The sequence below is a fragment of the Tachyglossus aculeatus genome, chromosome 22, assembly GCF_015852505.1.
Source record: "Tachyglossus aculeatus isolate mTacAcu1 chromosome 22, mTacAcu1.pri, whole genome shotgun sequence".
NCBI lineage: Eukaryota > Metazoa > Chordata > Mammalia > Monotremata > Tachyglossidae > Tachyglossus > Tachyglossus aculeatus.
The window spans coordinates 38,680,451-38,705,868 of NC_052087.1; the positions used below are offsets into that span (position 1 = coordinate 38,680,451).

Consider the following 25,418-nt stretch of genomic DNA (forward strand, 5'->3'; position numbering starts at 1 on the left):
CGTTTTTCTAAAAAAAAAGTTCAGTCCAGGTCTGCCCATCCACCTCTGCAACAAACACAAACTCTTTACCATCAGCTTTTAAGGCATTCGAACAGCTCGCTTCCATCTTCCTTACCGGGCTGATCTATTACAACCCAGTCCACCCCCGCCTCTCTTCTAACACCAACTTCCCTATTTGCTTTGATCTTGTCCATCCCTCCACTGACCCCTTGTCCACGTCTTTCCTTGAGCCTGGAACTCACTCCCCATTAACACTGTACAGTCCACCAGTCTCCCCATCTTCAATGCCCTCCTAAAATCGCATCTCCTCCAAGAGGCCTTCCCTGACTAAGTTCTCATTTCCCCTATTTGCCCTCTCCCCTGCCTCGACTATACACTTGCCCTTGAACCCCTTCAGCATCTTAATAACCACCCCACCGCTGCCGTGCTTTTGTAAGTATCTTCATGCTCTACTATTTCACTTATCTGTATTTTATTTTAGTAATAATAATAATAATGATGATGATGGCATGTATTAAGCGCTTACTATGTGCAAGGCACTGTTCTAAGCTCTGGGGAGGTTACAAGGTGATCAGGTTGTCCCACGGGGGGCTCGCAGTCTTAATCCCCATTTTACAGATGAGGTAACTGAGGCACAGAGAAGTGAAGTGACTTGCCCAAAGTCACACAGCTGACAATTGGCGGAGCCGGAATTTGAACCCATGACCTCTGACTCCAAAGCTCGGGCTCTTTCCACTGGAGCACACTGCTTCTCTAATGCCTTTAATGGCTTCTTTAATGCCTGTCTCCAATTCTAATAATTCCAATTCTGTCTCACCCTGAAGACTATAAGCTCCTTGTGGGCAGGGATTGAATCTACCCATTCTATTTTAATAATAATGGCATTTGCTAAGCGCTTCTTATGCGCCAGGCACTGTACTAAGCAGTGGATGTTCTGCACAAAATAATAATTGTGATATTTGTTTAGTTCTTCCTTTGTGCCAGACACTGTACTATGCCCCAGGGTGGATACAAGCAAATTGGGTTGGACACAGTCCCTGTCTCATGTGAGCTCACAGTCTCAATTCTCATTTTACAGATTGAGGCAACTGAGGCCCAGAGTGGTTAAGTGACTTGCCCAAGGTCACACAATAGGCAGGTGGCGGAGCTGGGATTACAACCCACTATGACTTTGAGGCCCAGGCGTGTGCTGTCTCCACTAGACCACACTGCTTCCCCAATAAGCACTCAATAAAAACCATTGATTGATTATGATAATGCTTGGGTCGGCGTGGTGGCAGTTTGGATGGAGAGGAAATGGCAGATCCTAGAGATTCTTTGAAGGTTGAACCAACAGGATTTGTGACAGATTGAATATGTGTGTTGAATGAAAGGTAAGTGAGATAATGGCAGGGTTTAGGGGCCTGTGACGCAAGAAGGATGATGGGATTGTCTACGGTGATGGGAAAGATGGGGAGGATAGGGTTTGTGTGGGAAGATGAGTAGCCCGGTTTTGGACACGATAAGTTTGAGGTGTTGGCAGGACATCCACATAGAGATGTCCTGAAGTCAGAAGGCAGTGTGAGACGGCAGAGAAGGAGCGAGGTCAGAGCTGTAGAGGTAGATTTGGGAATCCTTTGCGTAGAGATGGTAATTGAAGCCGTGGGAGCTAATGAGTTCGCCAAGGGGTGGATGTCAATGGAGAATTGAAGGGGAGCTGAGGGACCCCCACCGTTAAGGTGGGAGGTGAGGATGAGCCAGCGAAAGAGACTGAGAAGAAGCAGTCAGAGGGGTCGGGGGAGAACCAACAGTGTCAGTGAAGCCGAGATTAGCATTGCCAGGAGAAGGGGTGGTCCACAGTGTAGAAGGAAGCGGAGAGTTCGAGGATTATTTTGGAGCAGAGGCTGTTGGATTTGGCAGGAAGGAGGCTGTTGGTGACCTGCATTTTCTGTGGAGTGAAGGGGTTGGAACCCAGATCTTAGGGGTCAAGGAGAGAACTGGAAGAGAGGAAGTGCAGGCAGCGGATGTAGAAGACTAACTCGAATTTGAAAAGGAATGGTAGGAGGGAGATCGGATAATAACCGAAGGGAGCTGTCGGAGCTTTTTTAGATTGGGGATACATGGGCATGTTTGAAAGCAGTGGGGAAGATGTTGGAGAGTGAATGGCTGAAGGTAGCAATCAGGGAGGAAAACAGGGATGGGGTTTTGTTAAGGTATGGAGGGATGGTGTCAGAGGTGCAGATGGAGGGGGTAGAATTGGAGGCAGGAGAACTCTTCTTGAGTTCTGGGAAGGATGGGAGAATTGAAGAAGAGGCAGGAGGGAGAAGGGACTGGGAAGTAGTGGGGGAGACTTTAGGGAGATCGCGCCTAATGATTTCAATTTTATCGATGAACTATGTGACCGGGTCATTAGGGGCAAGAGATGGAAGAGGGATTGAGGGGATGGGGTTGGAGGATAGAGTTAAAAGTTTGAAACAGCTGGCTTGGGCAGTGGGCATGAGATTCAATAAAAATGGAGAACTATTATTGCCCAGGGGAGGAGAGGGCAGGTGAGGATGATGATGTGATGGTTAAGCCCGCTCTGGTTTGTGTGTATGTCTGGTGTCTTGCACGGGAACGGAGGAAACATACTGTGGAGGTGTTCCAGGGCTGTGGGTTAGTGCCATAATCATAATAGTAATAATAATGATGGTATTTGTTTAGCGCTTACTATGTGCCAAGCACTGTTCCAAGTGCTGGGGTAGATACAAGGTGATCAGGTTATCCCTTGTAGGGCTCACAGTCTTAATATCCATTTTACAGATGAGGTAACTGAGGCACAGAGAAGTTAAATGACTTGCCCAAAGTCACACAGCTGATAAGTGGTGGAGCCAGGATTAGAACCCAGGACCTTTGACTCCTAAGCCCGTGGTTTTTCCACTAAGCCATGCTGCGCCTTAGTCCATGAGATCGACGTAGTGATGGGGAAGTGAGGGTGTTGAGTTCATTGGATGTCGAGGCGTGGATTTGTGTATCAAGAGAAGGTAGGTTGAGTATGGAAACCAAGTGGGGCCCAATGTCTTTGGAAAATTGGAAGAGGTCAAAAGATTGGTGGTCTTGGGGTGGGGATAGGAAGGAAGGCAGGTCGGGAGGTTATGACTGTCTCTATATGTTGCCAACTTGTACTTCCCAAGCGCTTAGTACAGTGCTGTGCACACAGTAAGCGCTCAATAAATACGACTGAATGAATGAATGAATGAATTGGAGAACACAATCTCAAGAGTTGGCAAAACTGGAGGTGGTTCAGTGATTAGGGATGATGAGATGGAGCGTGGGAGCAAGTTGGAGAGTCGATGAGGTGGGGACAGTGTGCGGTGGCTTGGGCCACACAAAGCTGCCTAGACTCCCTGAGACCCCAACTTTTTTGTTGTTTGCACCTTCAGAAGCAGGGTGGCCTAATGGATAGAGGCCACTCCTGCTCTGCTGCCTACCTGATGTGTAATCTTGCACAAGTCGCTTTCCTTCTCTGGGCCTTGGTTTCATTGTCTGCTTCCTTGAGAAGCAGCATGGCCTAGTGAGTAGACCACGGCCCTGGGAGTCAGAAGGACCTGGGTTCTAATCCCGGCACCACCACTTGTCAGCTGTGTGACCTTGAGCAAGTCACTAAACTTCTCTGCCTCGGTTACCTCATCTGTAAAATGGGGATTAAGACTGTGAGCCCATGTGGGACAGGCACTGTGTCCAACCTGATTAGCTTCAATCTACCCCAGCACTTGACGCATAAGCAGCGTGGCTCAATGGAAAGAGCCTGGACTTGGGAGTCAGAGGTCAGGGGTTCAAATCCCAGCTCTGCCAATTGTCGGCTGTGTGACTTTGGGCAAGTTAGTTCACTTCTCTGTGCCTGTTCCCTCATCTGTAAAATGGGGATTAAGACTGTGAGCCCCACGTGGGACAACCTGATCACCTTGTATCCTCCACAGCACTTAGAACAGTGCTTCGCAAATAGTAAGCGCTTAACAAATGCCATTATTATTATTATTATTATAAGTGCTTAGCAAATACCTTTATTATTGCTGTTATCTGTAAAATGGGGATTCAGTACCGGTTCTCTTTCCTACTTAGAGTGTGAGCCCCATGCTGGCCAGGAACTGTGTCCAACCTGGTGATCGTGAATCTAACCTAATGTTTAATACAGTGCTTGGCCCATAGTTAGCATTTAGCAATACTGTTATCGTCATCATTATTGCCCTCTTGATCTCAGAAAAACAAACTTCTGAAGTTGGGAGAGAAAACTCATAGACTGAAGTCAGCTCCAACTATGTCGTTCTACCCCTTCCTCGGCCATTTCCCGTCCTTCCCCGCGATAGTCATCCCGGGGCCCTGCTGCTCCACCACCTCACCTCCCCTTTTCCGTCCCAGGCCGAGAACCTGCTCTTGGACGCGGACATGAACATCAAGATCGCCGACTTTGGCTTCAGCAACGAGTTTACCTTTGGCACCAAGTTGGACACCTTCTGCGGCAGCCCCCCCTACGCTGCTCCCGAACTCTTCCAGGGAAAGAAGTACGACGGGCCGGAGGTGGATGTCTGGAGCCTGGGGGTCATCCTCTACACTCTGGTCAGCGGCTCGCTGCCTTTTGATGGCCAGAACCTCAAGGTGGGGCCAGGTGCAGCCTCTCAGCTGGGCTCCCCTCCCACAGATCTGACTTTGGCCACCTCCCTTCTTCCCTTTTGAGCCCTGCCCCCCGCAACACATACAAGCTTTTCCGAGTTGGGGGGATGGCCGTGGCCTGCCTCCCCCTGCCCAGTTGCCCGAGTCGTCTCCCAAGGTGTCCTGACAGAGCAAGGTGAAGGGAGCCAGCGGTTGTTCTCACCGACTTTTCCTCTGTCCTCTCCGAGCGCGGGTTCGGCTTCTTGTCGAGGAGGCCGCCCGAGCTCTAACCCTCCGTCCTGCCTCCCCTCCAGGAGCTGCGGGAGCGGGTACTGAGGGGCAAGTACCGCATCCCCTTCTATATGTCAACGGACTGTGAGAACCTCCTCAAGAAATTCCTCATCCTCAACCCCAGCAAGAGAGGCACGTTAGAGGTGAGAGGCCGGAAGAGTGGGGTCGGGAAGCAGGGGTAGTGGCTCCCGGTGGGCAGCGGGCCACCTTGACACTTGTTCCCTTCCACAGCAAATCATGAAAGACCGGTGGATGAACGTAGGCCACGAGGAGGACGAGTTGAAACCCTACGTGGAGCCGCTCCCCGACTACAAAGACCCCCGCCGGACAGGTGAGGCCGACCCCGGGATGAGATTAGGGCTCAGAAGCCGGGTCAGGTGGAGGTGTGCGGCCTGGTCATTAACGATCGTCCGTGGATGTGTCCGCCCTCAGACCTGATGGTGTCCATGGGCTATACGCGGGAGGAGATCCAGGACTCGCTGGTGAGCCAGAAGTACAATGAGGTGATGGCCACTTACCTGCTGCTTGGCTACAAAAGCTCTGAGGTGGGTGACCCTCCGCTCTGCCCTCTTTTGCTCCCTTTCCCCTGTGGGTGGGTCCATCTTCTGGGCCATACGATTCTACAGTAGTCACGAAACTGCCGCGTCTCTCTCCTTGGCACTGGCCAGGACCCAGTGCTTTGCAATCAATCGATCAATGATATTTATTGGGCGCCTACTGTGTGCAGAGCACTGTGCTAAGCGATTGGGAGAGTACACTACGTTATATGGCAGTGGAGTGGAAATTTCTGTTCTCCAATCTTAGCCTCAGGGCCTCAGTTCGGTAATTCCCCTTGGCCTGCTTGCTCTCTCTTCACCCACTGCCAGTCCCACCCATCCTTTTGTCCCCTCTCCCCCCATCTGACCGCCACCCTGACCGGGGGACCTTTCTCTGCCTGTAGCTGGAGGGCGATACCATCACTTTAAAGCCCCGGCCGTCAGCTGAGCTGACCAATAGCAGCGCCCCATCCCCATCCCACAAGGTACAGCGCAGCGTCTCCGCCAACCCCAAGCAGCGACGCTTCAGTGATCAGGGTGAGTGCCCGGCGGGGGACGGGTGGGCTGGGGGGCCCCTAGGTGGGAGTCGAGTGAGTGCCAGGATGTAGCACGCCCGCTCGCTCGCGGGCATCGCCCTCCCTGCTGGCCTCGGTCTCATACGCTGTCCTTCGGGTCCTTCCAGCTGGTCCTGCCATCCCCACCTCCAATTCCTACTCCAAGAAGACCCAGAGTAATAATGCCGAGAACAAACGGCCCGAAGAGGAGCGGGAGTCCGGGCGCAAGACTAGTAGCACTGCTAAAGTGCCCGCCAGTCCCCTGCCCGGCCTTGAAAGAAAGAAGACCACACCCACACCTTCCACGGTCAGCCTTGCCCTCCCTTCCCCACCGTCCCAGGTCACACATACTCTTATCCCTCTCCTCCATCCATCCGGTCCCTCCTCTTGAGAGACGGCCCGCCTTGGCCTGACATCTCTAGCTCTGTCTTTCCCGGAGTCCCTTTGGGGAGAAGAGCCCCCTTCCCCTGGGGAGGACTGGGGGCTGAGCACAGTTCTTGCCAGGACTAAGGGGGCTGGGGAGGAGATGCTGAGGGCGGAGTTCCCCAGGCTTCCCTTGGGGCAGACCCTTGCTGAGATGGGAAAAAACACCTTTGGCCTTCTGAACAAGGCCCAGCGTCGCCTGGCCCTCACCTCTCGTGCTGCTGCTGTGCCCTACAGAACAGCGTCCTCTCCACCAGCACAAACAGGAGCCGGAACTCCCCCCTCCTGGACCGTGCCAGTCTGGGCCCGAGCTCCATCCAGAACGGCAAAGACAGGTGAGCGTGCCACAGAGCGGGACAGGCCCCAGGGCCCCGCGGATGGTCCTGGAGCCTGACCGATCCCCCGGGACACCTGCCCCGGCCTCAGATGGGACTGGCCAAGGCTCTCTCCTAGGGCCCTGAAAAAAATCCCCTGAACCACCCACCCTGTGGTCTTCCCCATTCCCTCACACCTGGGGTGCTGTCCACCTCTTCTGGCTCTCCTCCTCCCCGCTTTCTTCTTTCTCCCTGCCTCCTGCTCTTCTCCCATCGTGCCCCCTTGCCCCCCTCAGCCTTGAGTTTGTCCACCGACAGGCCCTCTCCCTCCCGGGAGCTGTCGCGGTGACTCCTGCTGCCCTTAGTGCTTACCCAGCTGGGCGGGTAGACCTCCTGGCCCCTGTGGGGAGCAGGGTGGGGACCACCGAGCAGAGTCCTGCTGGAGATTACTCTGGGCCTAGAGCGTGGACACTTGGGCTCCCTTTCCGGCTTTGCCACTGAGCGAGCAAGCTAGGGATCCCAGCCAGCCCAGCTTTAGGAGCCTCGGTCACCTTGGGGCAGTGAAGGACCCTCTGCCACACCCAAACCACGACTCAAAGGCGTGAATCTCAGGACTTGAATCTCAGCTGAACCCCATCCCCCGGCCCCAACCCTCCTTCCCTTCCCCCCGGTCCGAAGAACCACGGGTGATGTCCTTGGAACTCCTCCGAGACAGTTGCAACCTACAGTCGTCTCCCGCTGCTCACTGTCTTCCCCCGTCCCTGATCTCCTGCTTACTGCCGCCTCTTTGTATGATTATTATTACTACTACTACTACTACTACTACTGCTACTGCTGCTCACCTGCTTCCTGGTCCTCTTCCTCATTTCTCCCCTCTCCCCAGCTCTTGGATTATCTCCCTGGGACCTCTGAGCACCTCTGCTTCCCTCCCCTGGGCCTCTCCCTGCCCCGCCCCCCGGCCCCGCTCCCTAACCCCGGGCCTCTCCGCTGCTTTTTGTCTCCTAGCCTAACCATGCCGGGTTCCCGGGCCTCCACGGCTTCCGCTTCTGCCGCTGTCTCTGCGGCCCGGCCCCGCCAGCACCAGAAATCCATGTCGGCCTCCGTTCACCCCAACAAGGCCTCCGGGCTGCCCCCCACGGACAGTAATTGTGAGGTGCCGCGGCCCAGGCAAGTGTGCCGCGGCCCGCTCTGCCCCTGCTGCCTCCGCTGCTGCTCCCGGGCTGCCCCCAGCCTCCTCCCCAGCCTCTGCCCCATCCAGAGAGCCTGCTCCATTCTGGTTGCCCTGGCAACCCTGGCTGGCAGTGGCTCCCCCTTACACAGTCGGGAAGCGGAGAGGATGGGCTCGAGGAGTTGGTTCCCCGCTTCCCCCTTCCCCACTCACGGTTGGAACCAAACTGCAGGAAGCATGGGGGAGAACGAGGTGGCTCGGGCCAGAGACTGCTGGGGTGTCGGGGCCTGGGACCCTTAAGGCCTTCCCGGGCTGTCCTGCTCTGGAGTCCCTGGGCACAACCTTCCTGTTTTTACCTTTCCGAGCCAACTAACTCAAGCAGCCCCCCGCACCAACACACCCTCAGGTGCTCTTACCCTCCCAGCCCCCTCCCAACCCATCTCCTCACACTGCCCTCACCCAGGCAGATTCTACCCCTTCACCCGCCCATCACCCCTCCACGGTCTCCCATTCCCATCAGCCCCTTCCCTCCCTGCCCCACCAAGCCGGGATGTAGCCCCGGCGGGGCGAAGGACCCCTTGGGCGGCTCCGGGCACCCCCCTGGGGACTGATGTGTCTCTCCACCGGCCTGTTTCCCCACAGCACGGCCCCCCAGCGGGTCCCCGTGGCCTCCCCGTCGGCCCACAACATCAGCAGCAGCGGGGGGGCCCCAGAGAGGACCAACTTCCCTCGGGGCGTGTCGAGCCGCAGCACCTTCCACGCCGGGCAGCTCCGCCAGGTGCGGGACCCTCAGAACCTGCCCTACGGCGTGACCCCCGCCTCGCCCTCGGGCAACAGCCAGGGCCGGCGGGGCGCCTCGGGCAGCATCTTCAGCAAGTTCACATCCAAGTTTGTGCGCAGGTGGGTGACGCGGGTGGGATGCGGGGGGCGGGAGGGGAGTCCAGCGGCTACGAGCTCGGGCCTGAAGGCAGGGGAGCCCGGGGGCCGGGGAAGGAGGAGATGAGGAGCTTGGGAAACCCCGGGGAATTGAAGCCAAACTTGGGGTGCCGGCGGGGGGAGGGTCCGGCACTCCTTTTCCCCAGCCTTCACACAAACCCAGGCCCCAGATGGCTTTTGCCGCCTCCTCCCTGAGAGTGTGAACGCTGCCGCTGTTGCTGCTAAAATAAAAGTCCCTCTCTTCGCCCCTGGGTTCCTATGGCAACCGGTGCCCTGGTGATGTTTGTGAGGAGGAGGAGGAGGAGGAGGAGGCCTGACTGGGGTTGGAAGGGAGAATGTGCCCTCTCCTGGTCTCTCGCTCCATCCCATTTTTATTCCGCCTCTTCCCCCCAAGACCCAGTGACTCTGAGACTCTTTGGCCCTCTAAGGGACCGAGGCCAGGCCTCGGGGCCGAGAGAGGCCCTCTCCCTTTCCCCCTGCATCCGTAGGGCAGTGCCCTTTGTCCTCACGGAGGACCATGGGAGCGTGGGGGACGGTGAGAAAGAAGCGAGACGTGGCGGGGGCCCGTAAGGAAGGAGAGCTTCTGGTTTGGGCCTCGGTCATTTTTCTCCGCTGGGCCCCAGAGCAAATGGTTTCGTGGCTCCTCCGGTGAAAGGGCCGTCCCCCACTGAGCTTGCCGTCCTGCAAGGGGCTTCGGTCCAAGGACCCTGCGGCAGAATTTTCTTTAGTGGTTTTTCCTCCCAGTCTTGCCGCTCCGTGCCCCTCCCGGGAGGCCAGGGCAAGGAATGCTGAGTGACAATCCCTCTATTCCCTCCTCAACCTTCCCCAGGCTTTCCCTCAGCCTGCCCTGGTCCAGAGACCAGCAGAGCGGCTTGGAGAGACGGGAGCCCCTCCCCGCTCCCCAGTTGCCCCCCAGGCTCCCCTGAGCCACTGCTGCTCTTTCTGTTCTCCCAGGGACCCGGCCCTTGCTGGGCTTCTCCTTCTGGAGCACCCCTGAGGAACTCCGTCCCCTTCGGGCCCCGGGGGGAGAGCTGGGAGATGGGGGCAGCGGGCCTGGGAATCTAGTCTCGTTGAGCGGCTCTCCCGAGAACAGGGTAACACTTTGTTCTACATGTAAAGCCCTCTCTTTCCCCTCCCCCACCCCCACCCCCGCCACTTGTCCACACACCGTCTTGTTGTTGGTTTTTTTATTTTATTTTATTTCTTCTTTTCTTTTGTCTTTTTGTTTTTTTGTTTTTGTTTTTTTTTTTTGTTCGTTTTTTTTTTTAGAAATCTGTCTTTCAGGTTTGCCAGAAGGTAGGCGTCGAGCCCGTTGTGTGTCTGTGCCCCAGGTCCCATCTCCATCACTAACTCCCTTTTCTGGCTCCCCCTTCCTCTCCCACTCCCACTCTTCTAACGGAGTCTGTGTGACCCTTCCCTCCCGCCAAGATGTCTCAAAGGGACGGTGGCCACCTCTGTGTCTCTGGGAAGGGGACTGGCAGGGCTCTCCTCAGCTCCGCCAGAAACCCAGGTTCTTTAGGATGTGGGATTGGGCAGAGATTTGGATTGAGGGCTGGCTGGCTGGGTGGGGGCCTCGCTGGCCGGGCCTGAACTCCAAGCCCCCTCCTCCCCTCTCCTGTATGATGTTGGGAGAGTTGGAGACCCCGTGACCACTCCAGAGAGGTAGATCAGAGGGTTGGCTGCCAGGGTCTGTAAGGGTAATAGCCAAAGAGAAGGATGCACAGTCTGCTGGAGTCAAGAGAAATCAATTATGTCTACCTAACAGAGAAGCCTTCCCAAGAGATGTCCCTTTAAGATTATCTTTCTTCTCTCTCCTCTAGCCTGATTTCTGGTTCTTGGTCTTCAGCATTGAGCTTCTTTTCTCCCTTCCTCCCTCTCCTCTCCCCTCTCTCTCTCTCTGTCTCTGCATTTTTTTCCTATCTCCTGTCTCTCTTCCTCCTCCCTCCCCACCCCCCGAATGCATGTGGTGCAAGGAGTCCTCAGGGTTTGGGAAATCTGCAACCACATTTTGTTCTGGGTGTCCCCTATTCACTCCCCATCCTCTTGAGCCTCTGAGGTGTCTGTCTTGGGGATAGGGTTGTTGAGTCACCTCAGAGAGGCTCCACCCTTCTCTCAATCCTTTGGTGGGTGGTTGTTGGCCACTCGCCCCACCGAGACGGAGCCACAAGCCGGGTTGTGGCAGTGGGGCAGTTAGACCCAAGATCCAGCACACACACAGACACGCGCACACGCACGCCCTCCCCATCCCCAAGATCTGCCCTCCCCCCTGCTGAGGCTGAGCCTTTCCTCCTCTGCGAAGACCTCGGAGGAACAAGGGGATGGGGCGAGGGGTGGGGGCGGGGCCGGAGATGCCACCCTGTGAGGAGGAGGAGCCCGAGGTACCCGGGCATCACCAGGAAGACGTTCCCTTGCCTCCCTCCTGCCAATTGCAATGGCTCTCAGGCCTGGCTCTGGAGCCCACCCTCCAGCCCCCCCTTGGAGAATCTGAGCTCTATCCATCCTCTGAAAGGAAGCGACCAAGACCGGCCTCCCACTCTTCCCCAAGCCCTCGGCTCCTGCAAAGTAGCCTCTGCTCTCTCTGTGCTGCTGCCGTGTCGCCCTCCCGCCTCCCCTGTGTGCGTGCATGTGTGCGTGCGTGCACGTGCGTGGGTCTCCGTGTGTGCTCCTTTTCATGTTCTCCCCTCACACACACGTCCCCGACCCCACCACCACACGCCAGCAACCAGAGAAGCCGCTCAGCGGGGCCAGAAGTGCCCCCAGTCCTGGGCCTTCCCCCAGGCCCCGGGGTGCTCCCAGCCACCGGAGCAGATGGCCTGTCAGCTTGGCGGGCGGAGAGCGGGGTGCCGTCGGGGAGGAGAGGGCAGTCTCTTCCCCGGAGCCCAACGAGCCTCCTGGCCGGAGCCTGCTGTGGCTCTGCCTTTCCTCCCCCCATAGCCCTGGGGGTCCTGCCAACTGGCTCCCACCCAGAATGCCCGTCTGGGCCGTTGCGGTTCTCACCTCCTGGTGCCTGGATGACAGGCGATGGCCCTGCCCTCCCCTGGCCTGCTGCTGCTGCCACCGTTTCCCCAGGCCCTCCTTTAGCGGGGGACCCAAGGGCATCCTCCCTCTCTCCCCGTTCCTTCAAGGTTAGCGGGCCTGTTTTTCACTGAGCGAGCCCAGGAGAGAACAATTGGGCCCCCTCCATTCCACCGTTCTTCCCCTCTCCCTCCCTTTCCCTTCTCTCTTCCCACCCACCCCCCAGAAATAACTACAGGTCCAGTTCCCGGAGACCCCAAGGGTGAGGTAGAGAGAGGATGGGTTCTGACCTTTAGCTCCGAGAACTCCCTTCCCTTTCCGCCATGTGCCCCTTCCCCCCACCCCAACCCCACTTAGGTCAGCAGCCTGCCTGTGAGCCGCATTTCATATGAAAGACTCAAGGAATCACCTCCTGCTGAATTCAGGGTTGACCCAATACCGATACCAGAGAGAGACAGACACACATTTCCCTTCCTCCCCCCACCCCCAACCAGTAATCTGGAAAATAATGGTTTATCCTTCCTAGCCTGTGAGGGGTGGGGGAGAACTTTGGAGTCCAAGACCATCTTCCGTATCTGTGGGATGGGAGAGTCGGTGACGGGAGGCAGGGGCCTCTCTGGGCCTAACCCTTTTCCCAGGTGGTGGCAATTTCCTTTGGTCCTGATTCCCACCAGATGGTGACTCTCTTCCCATCCTTTCCTCTCCCCTCCCCCCTCCCTCCCTTCCCTGCTCTTCCCTTCCCCCGGGGCTGGCCACGGTGAAAGGAACCATTGGTCTCTGCACTAAACTCTCCCCAACTCTGTTTTTTGAGGAACCCGAATGAGCCCGAAAGCAAAGACCGAGTGGAAACCCTCAGGTGAGAGAGAGCTGTGAGCCAGCAGCTGGTCGGAGGGGCCAAGCTCTAACCTCCTGCTCTTCTCTTCCTTCCACTTGGCTCCCTCCTCCTCCTCCTCCTCCTCCTCTTATCCTTCCTCTTCCCCCCGCCCCTTCCTGGACTGCCGCCTCTGGGTCCCTCCTTTTGTGCATTTGGAGCCCGGGTGCTGGAGCACCGGGCTGGAAGTTGGGGCTTCCTGGCTTGGGTTCCTGGCTCTGCTCCTAATTACTTTCCCTCCTTTTCTGTGCCTCAGTTTCTTCCTTAGAGGAACAAGGAGTGTGTGTGAGCTTTTTGGAACTGGTCAGAGGAGCTTGCTCGTGAACACTCTGCCCTCTCATAGAGACCAGTCTGTTGCAGCAGGGGATCTGGGGGCTGCCCACGTGACTGCCTGGGGCAAGGCAGGGCCTTCCCTTCCCCTCCTCTCACCTTCTCTCCCCTCCCCTCCTACCCCTCCCTTCCCTCTGCCCCTAACTTTCGGTTCTCTTGCCCTCCATGTTCGGAGATACCAAGACCCTAAAGCCTGCGAAGGGTTAGGGGAGGGAAGATTGAACGAAGCCAGGGTTTAAGGTTTCCTGCCCACCCCCCAACCCCATTTTTCTTCACCTCCCTTCCAACTCTGCCTCTCTTCCCCCACCCTCCCCACCTCCTCAGCCCCATAATCTAGGAACTCATCATCATCAATCGTATTTATTGAGCGCTTGCTGTGTGCAGAGCACTGTACTAAGCTCGTGGGAAGTACAAGCTGGCGACATGAGGAGGAACTGTTCCCTCCTTCCACTCATCCTCCTGCCCTCTCCACCTGTGTTCCCTCTGGTACCAGGGTCTGGCAAAGGGGCTGGGGACTCACAATCTTCAACCCTTCTCCCAGGCCCTCACCGTCGGCCTTTCCCACCCCCAGCCCCCCTCCCTGGGTTCCCCCCCACCACCTCACCCCACCCCCAGCAGGCTGACAAGCCCCCCCACCCCCCACCCCGTCTCTCCCCTTCCGGCAGACCTCACGTGATGGGGAGCGGGGCCGCCGACAAGGAGAAGGACGACAACCGGGAGGCCAAGCCCCGCTCGCTGCGCTTCACCTGGAGCATGAAGACGACGAGCTCCATGGAACCCAACGAGATGATGCGGGAAATCCGCAAGGTGCTGGACGCTAACAACTGCCAGTGCGAGCTGCAGGAGAAGTACATGCTGCTGTGTATGCACGGGACGCCGGGCCACGAGACCTTCGTGCAGTGGGAAATGGAGGTGTGCAAGCTGCCCCGTCTCTCCCTCAACGGGGTCCGCTTCAAGCGGATATCCGGCACCTCCATGGCCTTCAAGAACATTGCCTCCAAGATCGCCAATGAACTGAAGCTTTAACAGGCGGCGGGGGGCCGCGGGGGGCGGGGGTGCCCCTCCTCCACAGGACCAGCACGGGACAGAACCCAGCCTCGGGGGCAGGGGTGGCCTACCCATCCACCTGGCAGGGCCGGGGACTACGACGACCGACGACTGGATTTTCGTGTGTGTGACTCCCTGCTGGCGTCCCCCTCCCCCTTTGTTTCTCTTTCGGCGGTGGGGGAGGGATATAGTGCCTCCCCACCCCAACTCCCCCTTGAGCTGACAGAATTAGGGGGTCACGGGGACCGGGCAGCCCCTGGGTACTGCAGTTGCACAGAGTATTTCGCGAAACCAAGAAATTTTTTTAGTACCAAAAAAAGAAAAGAAACCGACCAGCTCCCCCCCACCCCTCCCGCTCCTTGGGGTCCTTCACCCCACCCGGGTGGGATGCCCCCCTGGCCGGAGCGAGCTAGGAGCCGGCCGCCCCCCAACACCCCAGGGCCAGGAGGAGTACAGGCTTCTGGGGGGGCTCCCTCCGTCTTCATTTGAGCGTCCATCCGTGGGGGGCCCATCCCCGTCCAGCTTGGGATTTTGGGAAGCCGTCTTCCTGCATGACCCCAGCCTGGACAGATGGGATGGTGGGGAGGGGGCAGGAGGCCGGTGGGGTTTTGGGGGGGAGGGTCCTCTCTCGGGGTTGCGGGGCGGAGCGGTGGCTGCCCTCTCCCCAAAACTGGCCTTTCTCTGCCCCAAGCTGCTGTTGGGGGGGCAATCTCCCTCTCCCCCCACCCCCCACGACCTCCCTCTTCACCAAGGAAACTGTGCCATCCCGTCGCCCCCCCCCCCCCCCCCGAGGGAGGGTGGTCCTCAGGGCATCCCTTTGTCCCTCACCTCCTCTCCGGCCACCTGCCAAATATCCCAGGAGCAGGGACCAGCGGGCAGCCAAGTGGTGGTGGGGGGGAAAAAGTCCAGAAAGGGGGTGGGAGGGGTGTCTGTTTCTTAGCCCCTTTTTCCCCCCACCTCTCCAAATCCCTCGGGGGGTCACTGATGCCCCCTTGTCCCTGCCAAGGGAGACTGGGGGGTGATCTCCATTCTCGGAGAGCCCCCTGGTCTGAAAGCACAGCCCCTGCCTCTTCCCCGTCCGTTGGCATTAATCTGGGCACTGGCTGATTTCATAGTAGCGGCTTCTTGGGGTGTGTGGGGGGCGGGGGTGGGGGTGTCCGGGCCCCGATTCTCTCTGAAACGGTTCAGTTGTTTCGTTTCTCCGGGCTGGCCGAGGGTGGGGCGGGGGCCCTCCCCGAGGGGCGCGGTTTCCTGCGGGCTAAACCCCCCCCCCCCCCCCCCCCCGGGGCCGCTGGCCGCCGGGGGTCGGGGCGGCGAGCAGCTAGCGCAACCCTTAATTTATTTCTCTGCTGTTTCTAGTTTGGAGAAGCTGGGGCCGGGCTGACCCTACCTTTTCGGAGATGTACATTTTTATTATTTTTTTTTTTTGTGATGGGTTTTTTTTTATTATTATTATTTTGATTTACGGCTCTTCCACCCCCCCCCTTACCTCCCCGGCAAGAGTTGGGGGGCAAGTCGAGCCCCTGGGTTCCAGGAGCCACGCCCCCTCCAGCCCCCCAAAAAGAGGACTCCGGCTCCAGACCAAGGGCTTCCCCCCCCCCCCCAAAATGCCCCTTTCTCTCCCTCCCTCCCTCCCATCCATCCCCCTCAGGGCCCTGGCCGAAGAGGACCTCCCACCCCCCAGGCCGGGGGGGGAAGGGGGGCAGGGAGGGGGCACAGAGAGCCTGAGAGGTTCCTCTCCCCCCCCCCCAACCCCCCTTCCCGCACTTACTTTCACCTCTGGATCAGACACATGTAATAAAGAGAATGTTTGGAATCTGAACCGTCGCTGCCTTCTGCGGCCTCCTTTCTTGCCCCCGGGGTTGCCGGTTGGGCTCCTCCCTCTCCCACCGCTGGCCCTCAGGGGGGAAGGACTCCTCCAGGCCTCCTGGCTGCCCCTCTTCATGCCCAGGGGCTGTGAGCCCACTGTTGGGTAGGGACCGCCTCTATATGTTGCCAGCTTGTACTTCCCAAGCGCTTAGTACAGTGCTCTGCACACAGTAAGCGCTCAATAAATACGATTGAATGAATGAATGAATGTGCCCCGGCCTCCTCCTCCTCCCCTCCCCTCCCACGCCCAGGGGGCCTAATCATAATGATGGCATTTGTCAAGCACCTACTGTGTGCCAAGCACTGGGGGAGATACAAGGTAATCAGGTCGCCCCACGTGGGGCTTACAGCCTTAATCTTAGACTGTAATCTTACAGTCTTAAAGAAGCAGCTTGGGTCAGTGGAAAGAGCGTCGGCTTTGGAGTCAGAGGTCATGGGTTCAAGCCCCGGCTCTGCCAATTGTCAGCTGTGTGGCTTTGGGCAAGTCACTTGACTTCTCTGGGCCTCAGTTCCCTTATCTGTAAAATGGGGATGAAGACTGTGAGCCCCCCGTGGGACAACCTGATCACCTAGTAACCTCCCAAGCACTTAGTGCTTTGCACATAGGGAGTGCTTAATAAATGCTATTATTATTATTAATAATCCCCATGTTACAGATGAGGGAACTGAGGCACAGAGGCATGTCAGTGGGGCTCAGTGGAAAGAGCCCGGACTTGGGAGTCAGAGGTCATGGGTTCTAATCCCAGCTTCACCACTTGTCAGTGTGAGCCCACTGTTGGGTAGGAACTGTATATGTTGCCAACTTGGACTTCCCAAGCGCTTAGTACAGTGCTCTGCACACAGCAAGCGCTCAATAAATTTGATTGATTGTGTGACTTTGGGCAAGTCAATTCCCTTCTCTGGGCCTCAGTTCCCTCATCTGTAAAATGGGGAATAAGACTGTGAGCCCCATGTGGGAGAACCTGATTACCTTGTATCCCCCCCACCCAGCGTTTAGAACAGTAAACATAGTAAGCGCTTAACAAATGCCATTATTATTATTATCATGGCATTTATTAAGCGCTTACTATGTGCAAAGCACTGCTCTAAGTGCTGGGGAGGTTACAAGGTGATCAAGTTGTGTGGGGATCACATTATTACTATGTCCCGGTCATCTCCCCACCCACCGGTGCCCGAGGTGTTCGACCCGGCCTCCTCCTCCCGGCTTGCCCAGAGGGGCAGAGGAGGGGCACAGCAGGCCGGAGCGGGCCGGTGGCCCATCTCCCCCACTCTTGCCCCCAACACTGGTCAGCCAGGCTCCGGCGAGGAGTCCTTCCTTCTCTTCCCTCCCTCAAAGCAGGAAAACAGTCCCAGGGTGGCCGGAGGAGCCGCAGACCCTGGCTGAGCTCGTCCCCCATCCACCCCTGCAGCGGGCTGGGACTGCGTCCCGGCGGCGAGGGGCCCAACGAGAAGCTCCGTGGGCGTTTTCCTTTTATTTAAAAAAACCGACGAAAAATAAACCCCGGGTTTGACTTTTCTTCTCCCTCTCCCGAACGGGCCCGCTCCGGCCGCGGAATGGCTCGCTCCCTTTCCAGCCGAGCGACGTGACCAGTGGCTGGCACGGCCCTCTGGCCTGCCGGGCCAGAGCCGACCAAGGCCTCGGAGCCCGGACCTCCATCGTGGCCACCTTGGCTCGGGCCTGGGGCAAATGCTGCCCAGTCCTGCCCACCCCTACCTCCCCTCTACCCACCACGTGGCCCCCCTCCCTCCCCTCCCACTTGCATTTATTGCTAAAACAGAAAGGGAAGGTCACCCTCCCCCTCTACCGCGCCCCCTCCCACCCCACCCCTGCCCGTCCAGGTGGCAGGAGTCCAGTTCGGTCTCCTTTCCCCTTTCCTACACCTCTCCTCCCGCTCCCTTACCTTACCTTGCCCCCCTTTATGCTACTGTCACTAACACCCACTACTGGGGAGGGATGAAGCCCCGGAGCAAAGTGGAAATTCCCAGAGAAAATGTTCAGCTGGGGGTGAGGGGGGGGAGCCCGTTCCAGATCCGAGCCCCAGGGCCGAGGCCTGGTGAGCAGCAGGACGCCGTTTCCCCGACGGATCCGAACTGGGGGTGCAGGCTGTCCAGGAGTGGGGGCTACGGTTCTCCGGCACCGTAAGTCCGACGCCGTCCACGCGTCTCCCGGCGTCGGGGCCGGGCCGACCCCCGGAGCCACGGCCCGGCGCGGGAGCCGGGCGGCAGCCGTCTTGGCCGGGGCCGGCAGCGCCCACCGAGGCGGCGGCGGGGTACCCTGCCCGCTCCCCGGAGCTCAGAGTGAGGGGGGCGGGGGCTCGGGCGGACCACCCAGCAACGCGGGCGGGGGCTGGGGGCCGCCCCGCGTGTTGTGCCGGGAGGCGGCGAGGGCAGGACGGATGAGGGGGGGCGGGGGCTGGTTGGGGGCCAGCCGCGGCTGCAGGAAGCGGCCCTGCTGCAGGGGGGGCGGCTGGCGCAGGAGGGTGGGGGCCGTGGGCAGCGACGGCCGCAGGAGAGGAGGGGGCTGGGACAGGGACGCCGGGGGCGGCGGGGCCGGAGGCAGGGCAGGCGCGGTGGGCGCCGCCAAGCAGGACACCGACGTGATCTGCACCTGCAAGAAGACAGCGGCGCCGTCAGAAGTCGCGATGGTGCGTCTCTCCCTCTGGCTCTCTCCAGTCCCCCTGACCAGCGGACGCCTGGGCTGGTTTGGGGTTTTTTTTATGGTATTTAAGAATAATAATAATAATCAAGGTGCTTGTTAAACGCTTACTACGTGCCAAGCACCGTTCTGAGCACTGAGGTCGATAGAGGTTAATCAGGGTGGACACGTGGGGCTCACACTCTTAATCCCCATTTTTCTCTTACAGATGAGGTAACTGAGGCCCAGAGAAGTGAAGCGACCTGCCCAAGGTCACGCGGCAGACAAGCGGCGGAGTCGCGATTGGAACCCCCGCCCTTCTGATCCCCGGGCCCGGGCTCTAGCCCCTAAACCACGCGGCTTCTTGTTAAGCGCTGACTACGTGCCGGGCGCCGTCCTGAGGACCGGAGTAGATTCGAGCTAATCCCATCGGACGCAGCCTACGCTCCACCTGAGGCTCACAGGCTTAATCCCCATTTTCCGGTTGAGGGAACCGAGGCCCAGAGACGTGAAGTGACTCGCCCAGAGTCACACAGCGGACAGGCGGCCGAGCCGGAATTGGAGCCCCGGTCCTTGCGACTCCCGGGCGCGGGCTCTATCCACGGGGCCACGCGGCTGCTTTTCCCCAGGGGGGCCACGGCTCGCCCGCAGCTGGGGTGCCGTTCCCCGTCCCGGCCCCGGCCCTTCCTCTCCTCCGGGAGGACCCGGGGGACAGAGCCGAGGCCCCCGGGGAGGCTGCCGGGCCTCACCTCGTCGTCCTCTTCGCTTGGGGGTGGGGGGGGCGGGGGCTCCCCTGCGGGCCTCCTCTCCCGGGGCCCCGTCCTGCTCCGCCTCCCACTCCTGTAACACCTCCTCCAGGTTGAAGCGGCGCCGGTAGCTCACAAAGAAAGTCTTCACCTGGGCCAGGGTCTTGTTTCCGATCACTTCGGCAATGGCCCCGAAATCCTTCCCGTACCGGCGGATGGCTGCGGCGGGTGGGCATGGGAGGCGTGAGGCGGGGGGCGAGGCCGGCCCCCGCGCCGCCCTCCCCCTGGGCTCCCGCCGCCGGGCCGCCCGCTCCCCCCCACGCCCCACCCCGACCCCCCACCTTGTACGGCCAGGAGCTGCTCGTCCGTGGTCCAGCGGGAGTTGAATTTGGTGTTGGCCTGGGAGAGAGGAAGGATGCTGGGTCTTCCCAGAGCAACCGCTGTCCACTCCCAGGTGGCCAGCTCTCCCCTCCCCACTCCCGGCGCTAATAATAATAATAATAATGATGGCATCTGTTAAGCGCTTACTACGTGCAAAGCGCTGTTCTAAGCGCTGGGGGGGATACAATGTGATCAGGCTGTCCACGTAGGGCTCACAGTCTTGACCCCCATTTTTACCGATGAGGTAACTGAGGCTCAGAGAAGTGACTTGCCCAAGGTCACACAGCAGAGTTGTGGTGGAGGCGGGATTCGAACCCACGACTGACTCTTTCCACCGGGCCACGGCGCTAGGCCCCAGGCGGGCCAACCTCCCCCCCCCCCGCCCTCACCTCGGGGGGCCGCAGGGGATCGATTCCACCCTCCAGGACCTGGCGCAGGCTGCTGTTGGTCTGCTTCATGCTCTGCACCTGAGGAAACACGGTGGCGGAGATGACGCTACCGCTCCCCCGGCTCCCGGGCGCCAGCCCGCCCGCCCCCGACAGACCCCTGCCACGGCTGCCCCGGAGAAGCAGGCCTGGGAGTTATGAGGACCTGAGTTCTAATCCTGGCTTCTCCACTTGTCTGCTGCTGTGTGACCCTGGACAGGTCACTTCACTTCTCTGGGCCTCAGTTCCCTTATCTGTAAAATGGGGATTAAGACTGTGAGCCCTATGCGAGACGGGGACTACGGCCAACCTGATTCGCTCCTATTCATTCAACTGTATTTATTGAGCGCTCACTGTATGCAGAGCACTGGACTCAGCGCTTGGGAAGGACAAGTAAGCGCTCTGCACATAGTAAGCGCTCAATAAATACGACTGATGGTTGATGATGATGACAAGTCGTTAACGTATAGAGACGGTCCCTACCCGACAACGGGCTCACAGTCTAGAAGGGGGAGACAGACGACAAAACAAAACATGTGGACAGGTGTCAAAATCGTCAGAACAAATAGAATTATGGCTATAGGCACATCACCAGCGCTTAGTATGTTGCCTGGCATTCATTCATTCAATCGTATTTATTGAGCGCTTACTGTGTGCAGAGCACTGTACTAAGCGCTTGGGAAGTACAAGTTGGCAACATCTAGAGACGGTCCCTACCCAACAACGGGCTCACAGTCTAGACGGGGGAGGAGCACTTAACTAATAGCCCGTTGTTGGGTAGGTATTGTCTTTCTTTGTTGCCGAATTGTACTTTCCCAGTGCTTAGTACGGTGCTCTGCACACAGTAAGCGCTCAATAAATACGATTGAATGAATTATTCCACAATTAATATTGCTGTTATTAGGGAGAGCCCTCTCTCTGGCCCCTGGGGCCACCCCGGGGAGTCCCCGGATAGACCCTTCACCCCTTCCCGGGGATTGGGCGGCCCACCTGGCGCTTCAGGGCGATGAGCTGGGAGTCGAGGCCCCGCAGGGTGAGGCTGGCGAGGTCGGGGCTGCCCGAGACGGCGGCGATGCCCTCGGGGCTCAGGTACATGCCCTTGGGCGGGCGACGGCGGGTGCGCAGAGGGTGGTGCCGGTACTGGGACAGCTGGGCCTCTTTCTTGCCAGGGCCGGGCCGGGAGCTCAGGGGCCGCGGCGGGGGCGGTTGCTGGAGGGGCCGGGGGAGCGCAGTCAGAGTCACGGCCGGAGGTGGGGGGCTTAGGGCCGAGGGGTCTGGGGAGAGGTGGGCCTCACCTCTCTCTTGGGATCCCCGCCATCCGGTTCTCCCTCGCTAACAGCTCCCCTGCTCTCCTCCACCTCATCGCTGCTGGCAGAAGCCGGAGAGTGGGTAAGATGGGGGAAAAACTCCCCACCCTCTCGACCCCCCACAGATCCTTTTTCCACGCCCCACCACGTAGCCCCCTCACCTCCCACTTCCTCCTCTCCTCTCCGCCCCATCTCCCCCCTTCCCTCCTCTCTGCCTCATCTCCCCCTTTCTCTTACCTCCCCTCTGCCTCACCTCCCGCTCCGGCCCGGCCCGGCCCCGGCCCCTGAGCGGCTGCACCTGTCATCCCGCTCCTTGCGGCCGCCCAACCTCCGGGCCTGCCTGTCCATCACGCTGGTGCGGCTCCGGGTCTTCTTCCAGGAGTAATAGTACTTCACCAGGCTGGGGATCAGCTTATCTGGGAGCTGGGGAAGGGAGAGCCGGACGACTGGGTTCCGGGGGCATTGGGGGTGGAGGGCTTGGGTTGGTCAGGGATCCTGGAGTCCGGGGTTGGGGGGGGTCGGGGCCGTCGCGTCGTCCTCCCCCAGGGCTTAGGACGGTGCTCTGCATACGGTAAGCGCTCGCTAAATACCACTGATGGACTGATTGGGTGGCCGGGTCCGTACCATCTGCTGGATGCGTTGAAAGCACTTCCCGTGGAAGCCGAACGCCTGCTCAAACAGCACCTTGTCCTCCACCGTCCACTCGTCCGGGAAGGGGGTGAAGTTGGCGAGGTCGGCCAGAGACTTCTCCACATCATGTTTGTGCCACAGCAACATGCCCAGCGCCTGTCCCAGGGGGCCCCAAACCCGCTCAGCCTCCGCCTCCTTCCCTCCCGACTCCCCATCTCTGCTCAGCCCGGGTCCCACCCCCCTGCCCCTCCCCGCTTCGGTTCCTCCTCCCCTTCTGGTTGTCCCCCTCTGATCCCTCCCTCACCCTGGTTCCCCTCCTCTGGTCCCTCCCTGCACCCAGTTCCTCCTCTCCCATCCATTCATTCATTCAATCGTATTTATTGAGCGCTTACTGTGTGCACTGTACTAGGCGCTTGGGAAGCACAAGTTGGCAACATATAGAGACGGTCCCTACCCAACAGAGGGCTCATCCCTCATCCCTTCCTCCCTGGGCCAGCTGCCTGGCTCACCCCCATCATCATCATCATCATCATCATCATCATCAATCATATTGATTGAGCGCTTACTGTGTACAGAGCACTGTACTAAGCGCTTGGGAAGTACAAGTTGGCAACATATAGAGACAGTCCCTACCCAACAGAGGGCTCACAGTCTAAAAGGGGTCTACACCCCCATCCTTCTACCCCGTCCCCTCCGGCCACTCCTTCCCTCCGACCCCTCTGCGACTCTGCCAGGGCCCCAAGCCACCCCTCCCCGGGCCCCGGGTACCTGCTCAATGTTGTAGCCATGCTTCTCCTTGGCCATGGCAATGTACTTGTCCACTGTGGGCAGGGGAGGGGGAGTGCCTGGTCAGCAGGAAGCAGGGGACCGGTTCCCCTCCCCGGGCCCCGCCCCTCGGACCCAGGCCCCAACTCCCGCCCCCGAGGCCCGGGGCCTGGCCTTACGCTTGGCATCGGATACACAGTGGTTGGGGGACCAGACCAGCATTCCCTTCAGCTCCTTGTTGCTGTAGCGAGCTGGGCTCTCTGCAGACAGACACATGGGGGGGCGGGTGGCTGAGAAGGGGGGGGGGAGGTGGAGCCAAGCCGGGGGTGGGGGCGGGCGCCAGGAGGGGGGCCGAGGGGATCTCAGGACGATGCGGTGGGGGGCAGTGGCCAGGTCGGGGGAGGCGGAGGAGAGCCACAGGGGCGGACCACGGGGCTAATCGACCATCATCCCTTTAGGCTCCAGAGTATAAAGACCCCCCCGGCCCTAGCCCAAGCCCCACGTACCCTCCGGGCGGCCCCCTTACCTGGCTTGCACTCAGGAATCACCGCCTGGTAGTTGGTTCCAACCCGGATCATGCTGTCTGGGGAGCCGGAAAGCGGGAGGCAGTTAGTCTTAAGCTGAAGAGGCAGGGGGCATTGGGGAGGCCTTCTGAGCCCCCCAGGCCACAGGGCTTTGGCCTCCGGGGCTGTCCCGGCCCCCTCCCCTAGGCTGGGTGGGAGGGACCTCTGGCTCTGTGCCGGGAATGCGGTGGGGGGGCCTTTAGGAAAGGAGGAGGGTGGGGGGGACAGCTGCGGCCCCCTTCTCCGGCCCCCTACTCACTGGGTGTAACACAAGGGGCCTAGCCCCCACCTCTGACCTGGCCACGGGGGGCTCTCCTCAATCATCCCCCCCCCCCCCCGCCCCCCATCTCCAGGCTGGGCCCTGCAGTGAAGAGGATGGGGGTTTGTTGGAGGAGTGGGGGGAGAGGACCACCATTCTCATTTCCTCTGCCCCTGCTTAAAAGGCTTTGTCCCGGACGGGAGGGCGCCAGGGGCTGAAGCCAGGCTCGGGTGGGGAGGGGGGCTCCCGAGGAGGAGGAGGAAGAAGCAGCAGTAAGGGCCTGGGTCCTCCCCTCCCAGGGAGAGCCAGCAGTACTGGGGCCCCAGGGAATTGGGGGGAGAATCATCCCCTTCTAGCCCCCTTCCATCCCTCCCGCCTGCCATCAGGGAGGCCTCCATCTATCTATCATCAGTGCCACGAGAGTAGAGGTCTCAGCTCTTGGCAGTGACCCCCCCGCCACCTCCCTCCAGCGCAGGGAGAGGATCCCGGAGCCGGCCACCGGCCACGGGCCAGCTCCCGGCTACCGGTCACCGGCCAGCCAGGCCCAGGCCGGTCAGAGCCAGCCGGCAGCCCTCTCCGGTCCCCTGGGATGGCATTAATCCCCGGCCCGGTGGGCTCTCACCATGGGAGTGCTCTTCCTCGCTGCTGTCATCCTCCGAGTGGGGCTGGCCACCGTTGGGAGCCGTCTTGGCCCTGCTCCGGGACAGGATCCCCGAGCCGGAGCCCGGCTTCTCCATCACCGAGGGCATCGCCTCGCCGGCCTGCCCGCCGCCGCCGCCGCCGCCGCCGCCGCCGCCGCCGCCGCTCCTGGCCCAGGGAGGTGAGCTGGCAGTTAGTCCTTCCGGGAGCTGCGAGGCTCACCCCAGATGCCCCCTGGAGAGGTCACCCCGAGGGAGGGGGGGTCCTGAGCGAGGCCGGTGGGCAACAGGGGAGGGACCGGCTATGGGATGGTCGCCCCTGTCTTCCTTCCCTCTGCCCCCACAAGCGGGTCACCAGAAAGTTTTGGTGTGTTCGGAGGAGAGTCGGGAAGGGGCTGGGGGGCCAGAGCGCCTGGGTCCTGGAGGGGCACCGGGCCGCTCTGCCCTTCTCCCCCTGGGAGCCAGGATGCTCTGGGGGGAGTCGGAAGGCTAAGGGCCCGGCTCTCTCCGTGCCCCGGCTCGCCCGGCCCCTGCCCCCTGGAGCCTCTGGCCTTGCCTGCTGTCCCCAGCTGGGGGGTGAAATCAGGATGGGGGGGCGGGGGGGAGGAATTCCCTTGGCTAGCCCCCCTCCTCCAGCACCCTGGCTCCAGCCCGCCTTGGGGGCTGCTCCTTCTTCTCCTCCTCCTCCTCCTCCTCCTCCTCCTCCCAGGGCTGGAGCTCTCCTTTCTCTCCTGAGGAAGAAGGCGGGGACCCCCCCCCCCCGCCCCTGGGGTGACCCTTCCCCCTTAGGGGCGTCAGGCCTGGGCAGGGGTAGGGGGTGCTCAGGGCTGGGGGGAAAGTTGCAGGGACCCAGGAGGGGAGCAGTAGCCCCTGCCTCCTCCTCCTCCTCCTCCTCCTCCTGTCCCTCCTCCTCCTCCTCCTTCCATCCCTCCTCCTCCTCCTCCTCCTCCCTGGCTCACACAATGAAGCTGCTGGCAGGGAAGTAGTGCCGGCTGCGGCCTCAGCACCCCTCCCCCCCAGCCGATGCCTCCGCCAGATGAACATCTGGCCCCGGGGTGGGAGGCAGGGGCCGGGGGGCGGGCCCGGGCCTGCTGCAGGAGGTGGGGT

At 60.0% G+C, this 25,418-nt stretch overlaps 2 protein-coding genes across 10 annotated transcripts in view; one reads left to right on the plus strand and one right to left on the minus strand.

Annotated features, from left to right (window-relative positions):
• MARK2 (microtubule affinity regulating kinase 2) overlaps positions 1-14,678 on the plus strand; it is an 86,178-nt gene extending 71,500 nt beyond the window's left edge. For 4 of the 9 annotated variants that reach the window (XM_038764100.1, XM_038764101.1, XM_038764104.1 and 1 more), the window contains exons 8-19: positions 4,378-4,614; positions 4,923-5,042; positions 5,131-5,230; positions 5,332-5,444; positions 5,840-5,972; positions 6,118-6,296; positions 6,650-6,747; positions 7,732-7,893; positions 8,537-8,794; positions 10,100-10,126; positions 12,657-12,701; positions 13,712-14,678. In XM_038764100.1, coding sequence (XP_038620028.1) covers positions 4,378-4,614; positions 4,923-5,042; positions 5,131-5,230; positions 5,332-5,444; positions 5,840-5,972; positions 6,118-6,296; positions 6,650-6,747; positions 7,732-7,893; positions 8,537-8,794; positions 10,100-10,126; positions 12,657-12,701; positions 13,712-14,072 — 1,833 coding nt within the window. In that variant the 3' untranslated portion in view covers positions 14,073-14,678. The remainder of the gene's footprint in view (positions 1-4,377; positions 4,615-4,922; positions 5,043-5,130; positions 5,231-5,331; positions 5,445-5,839; positions 5,973-6,117; positions 6,297-6,649; positions 6,748-7,731; positions 7,894-8,536; positions 8,795-10,099; positions 10,127-12,656; positions 12,702-13,711) is intronic. The other 5 variants (XM_038764102.1, XM_038764106.1, XM_038764103.1 and 2 more) reach the window with 5 other exon arrangements.
• Positions 14,679-18,217: 3,539 nt separating this feature from the next.
• RCOR2 (REST corepressor 2) lies at positions 18,218-24,780 on the minus strand. The gene is given in 13 exon segments (XM_038764109.1): positions 18,218-18,570; positions 19,347-19,376; positions 19,378-19,562; positions 19,685-19,742; positions 20,114-20,191; positions 21,140-21,358; positions 21,445-21,514; positions 21,755-21,879; positions 22,081-22,242; positions 22,855-22,907; positions 23,031-23,111; positions 23,378-23,434; positions 24,296-24,780. Coding segments are annotated over 13 exon segments (1,560 nt in total). The 5' UTR covers positions 24,423-24,780; the 3' UTR covers positions 18,218-18,255.
• Between the last annotated feature and the right edge of the window lie 638 nt (positions 24,781-25,418).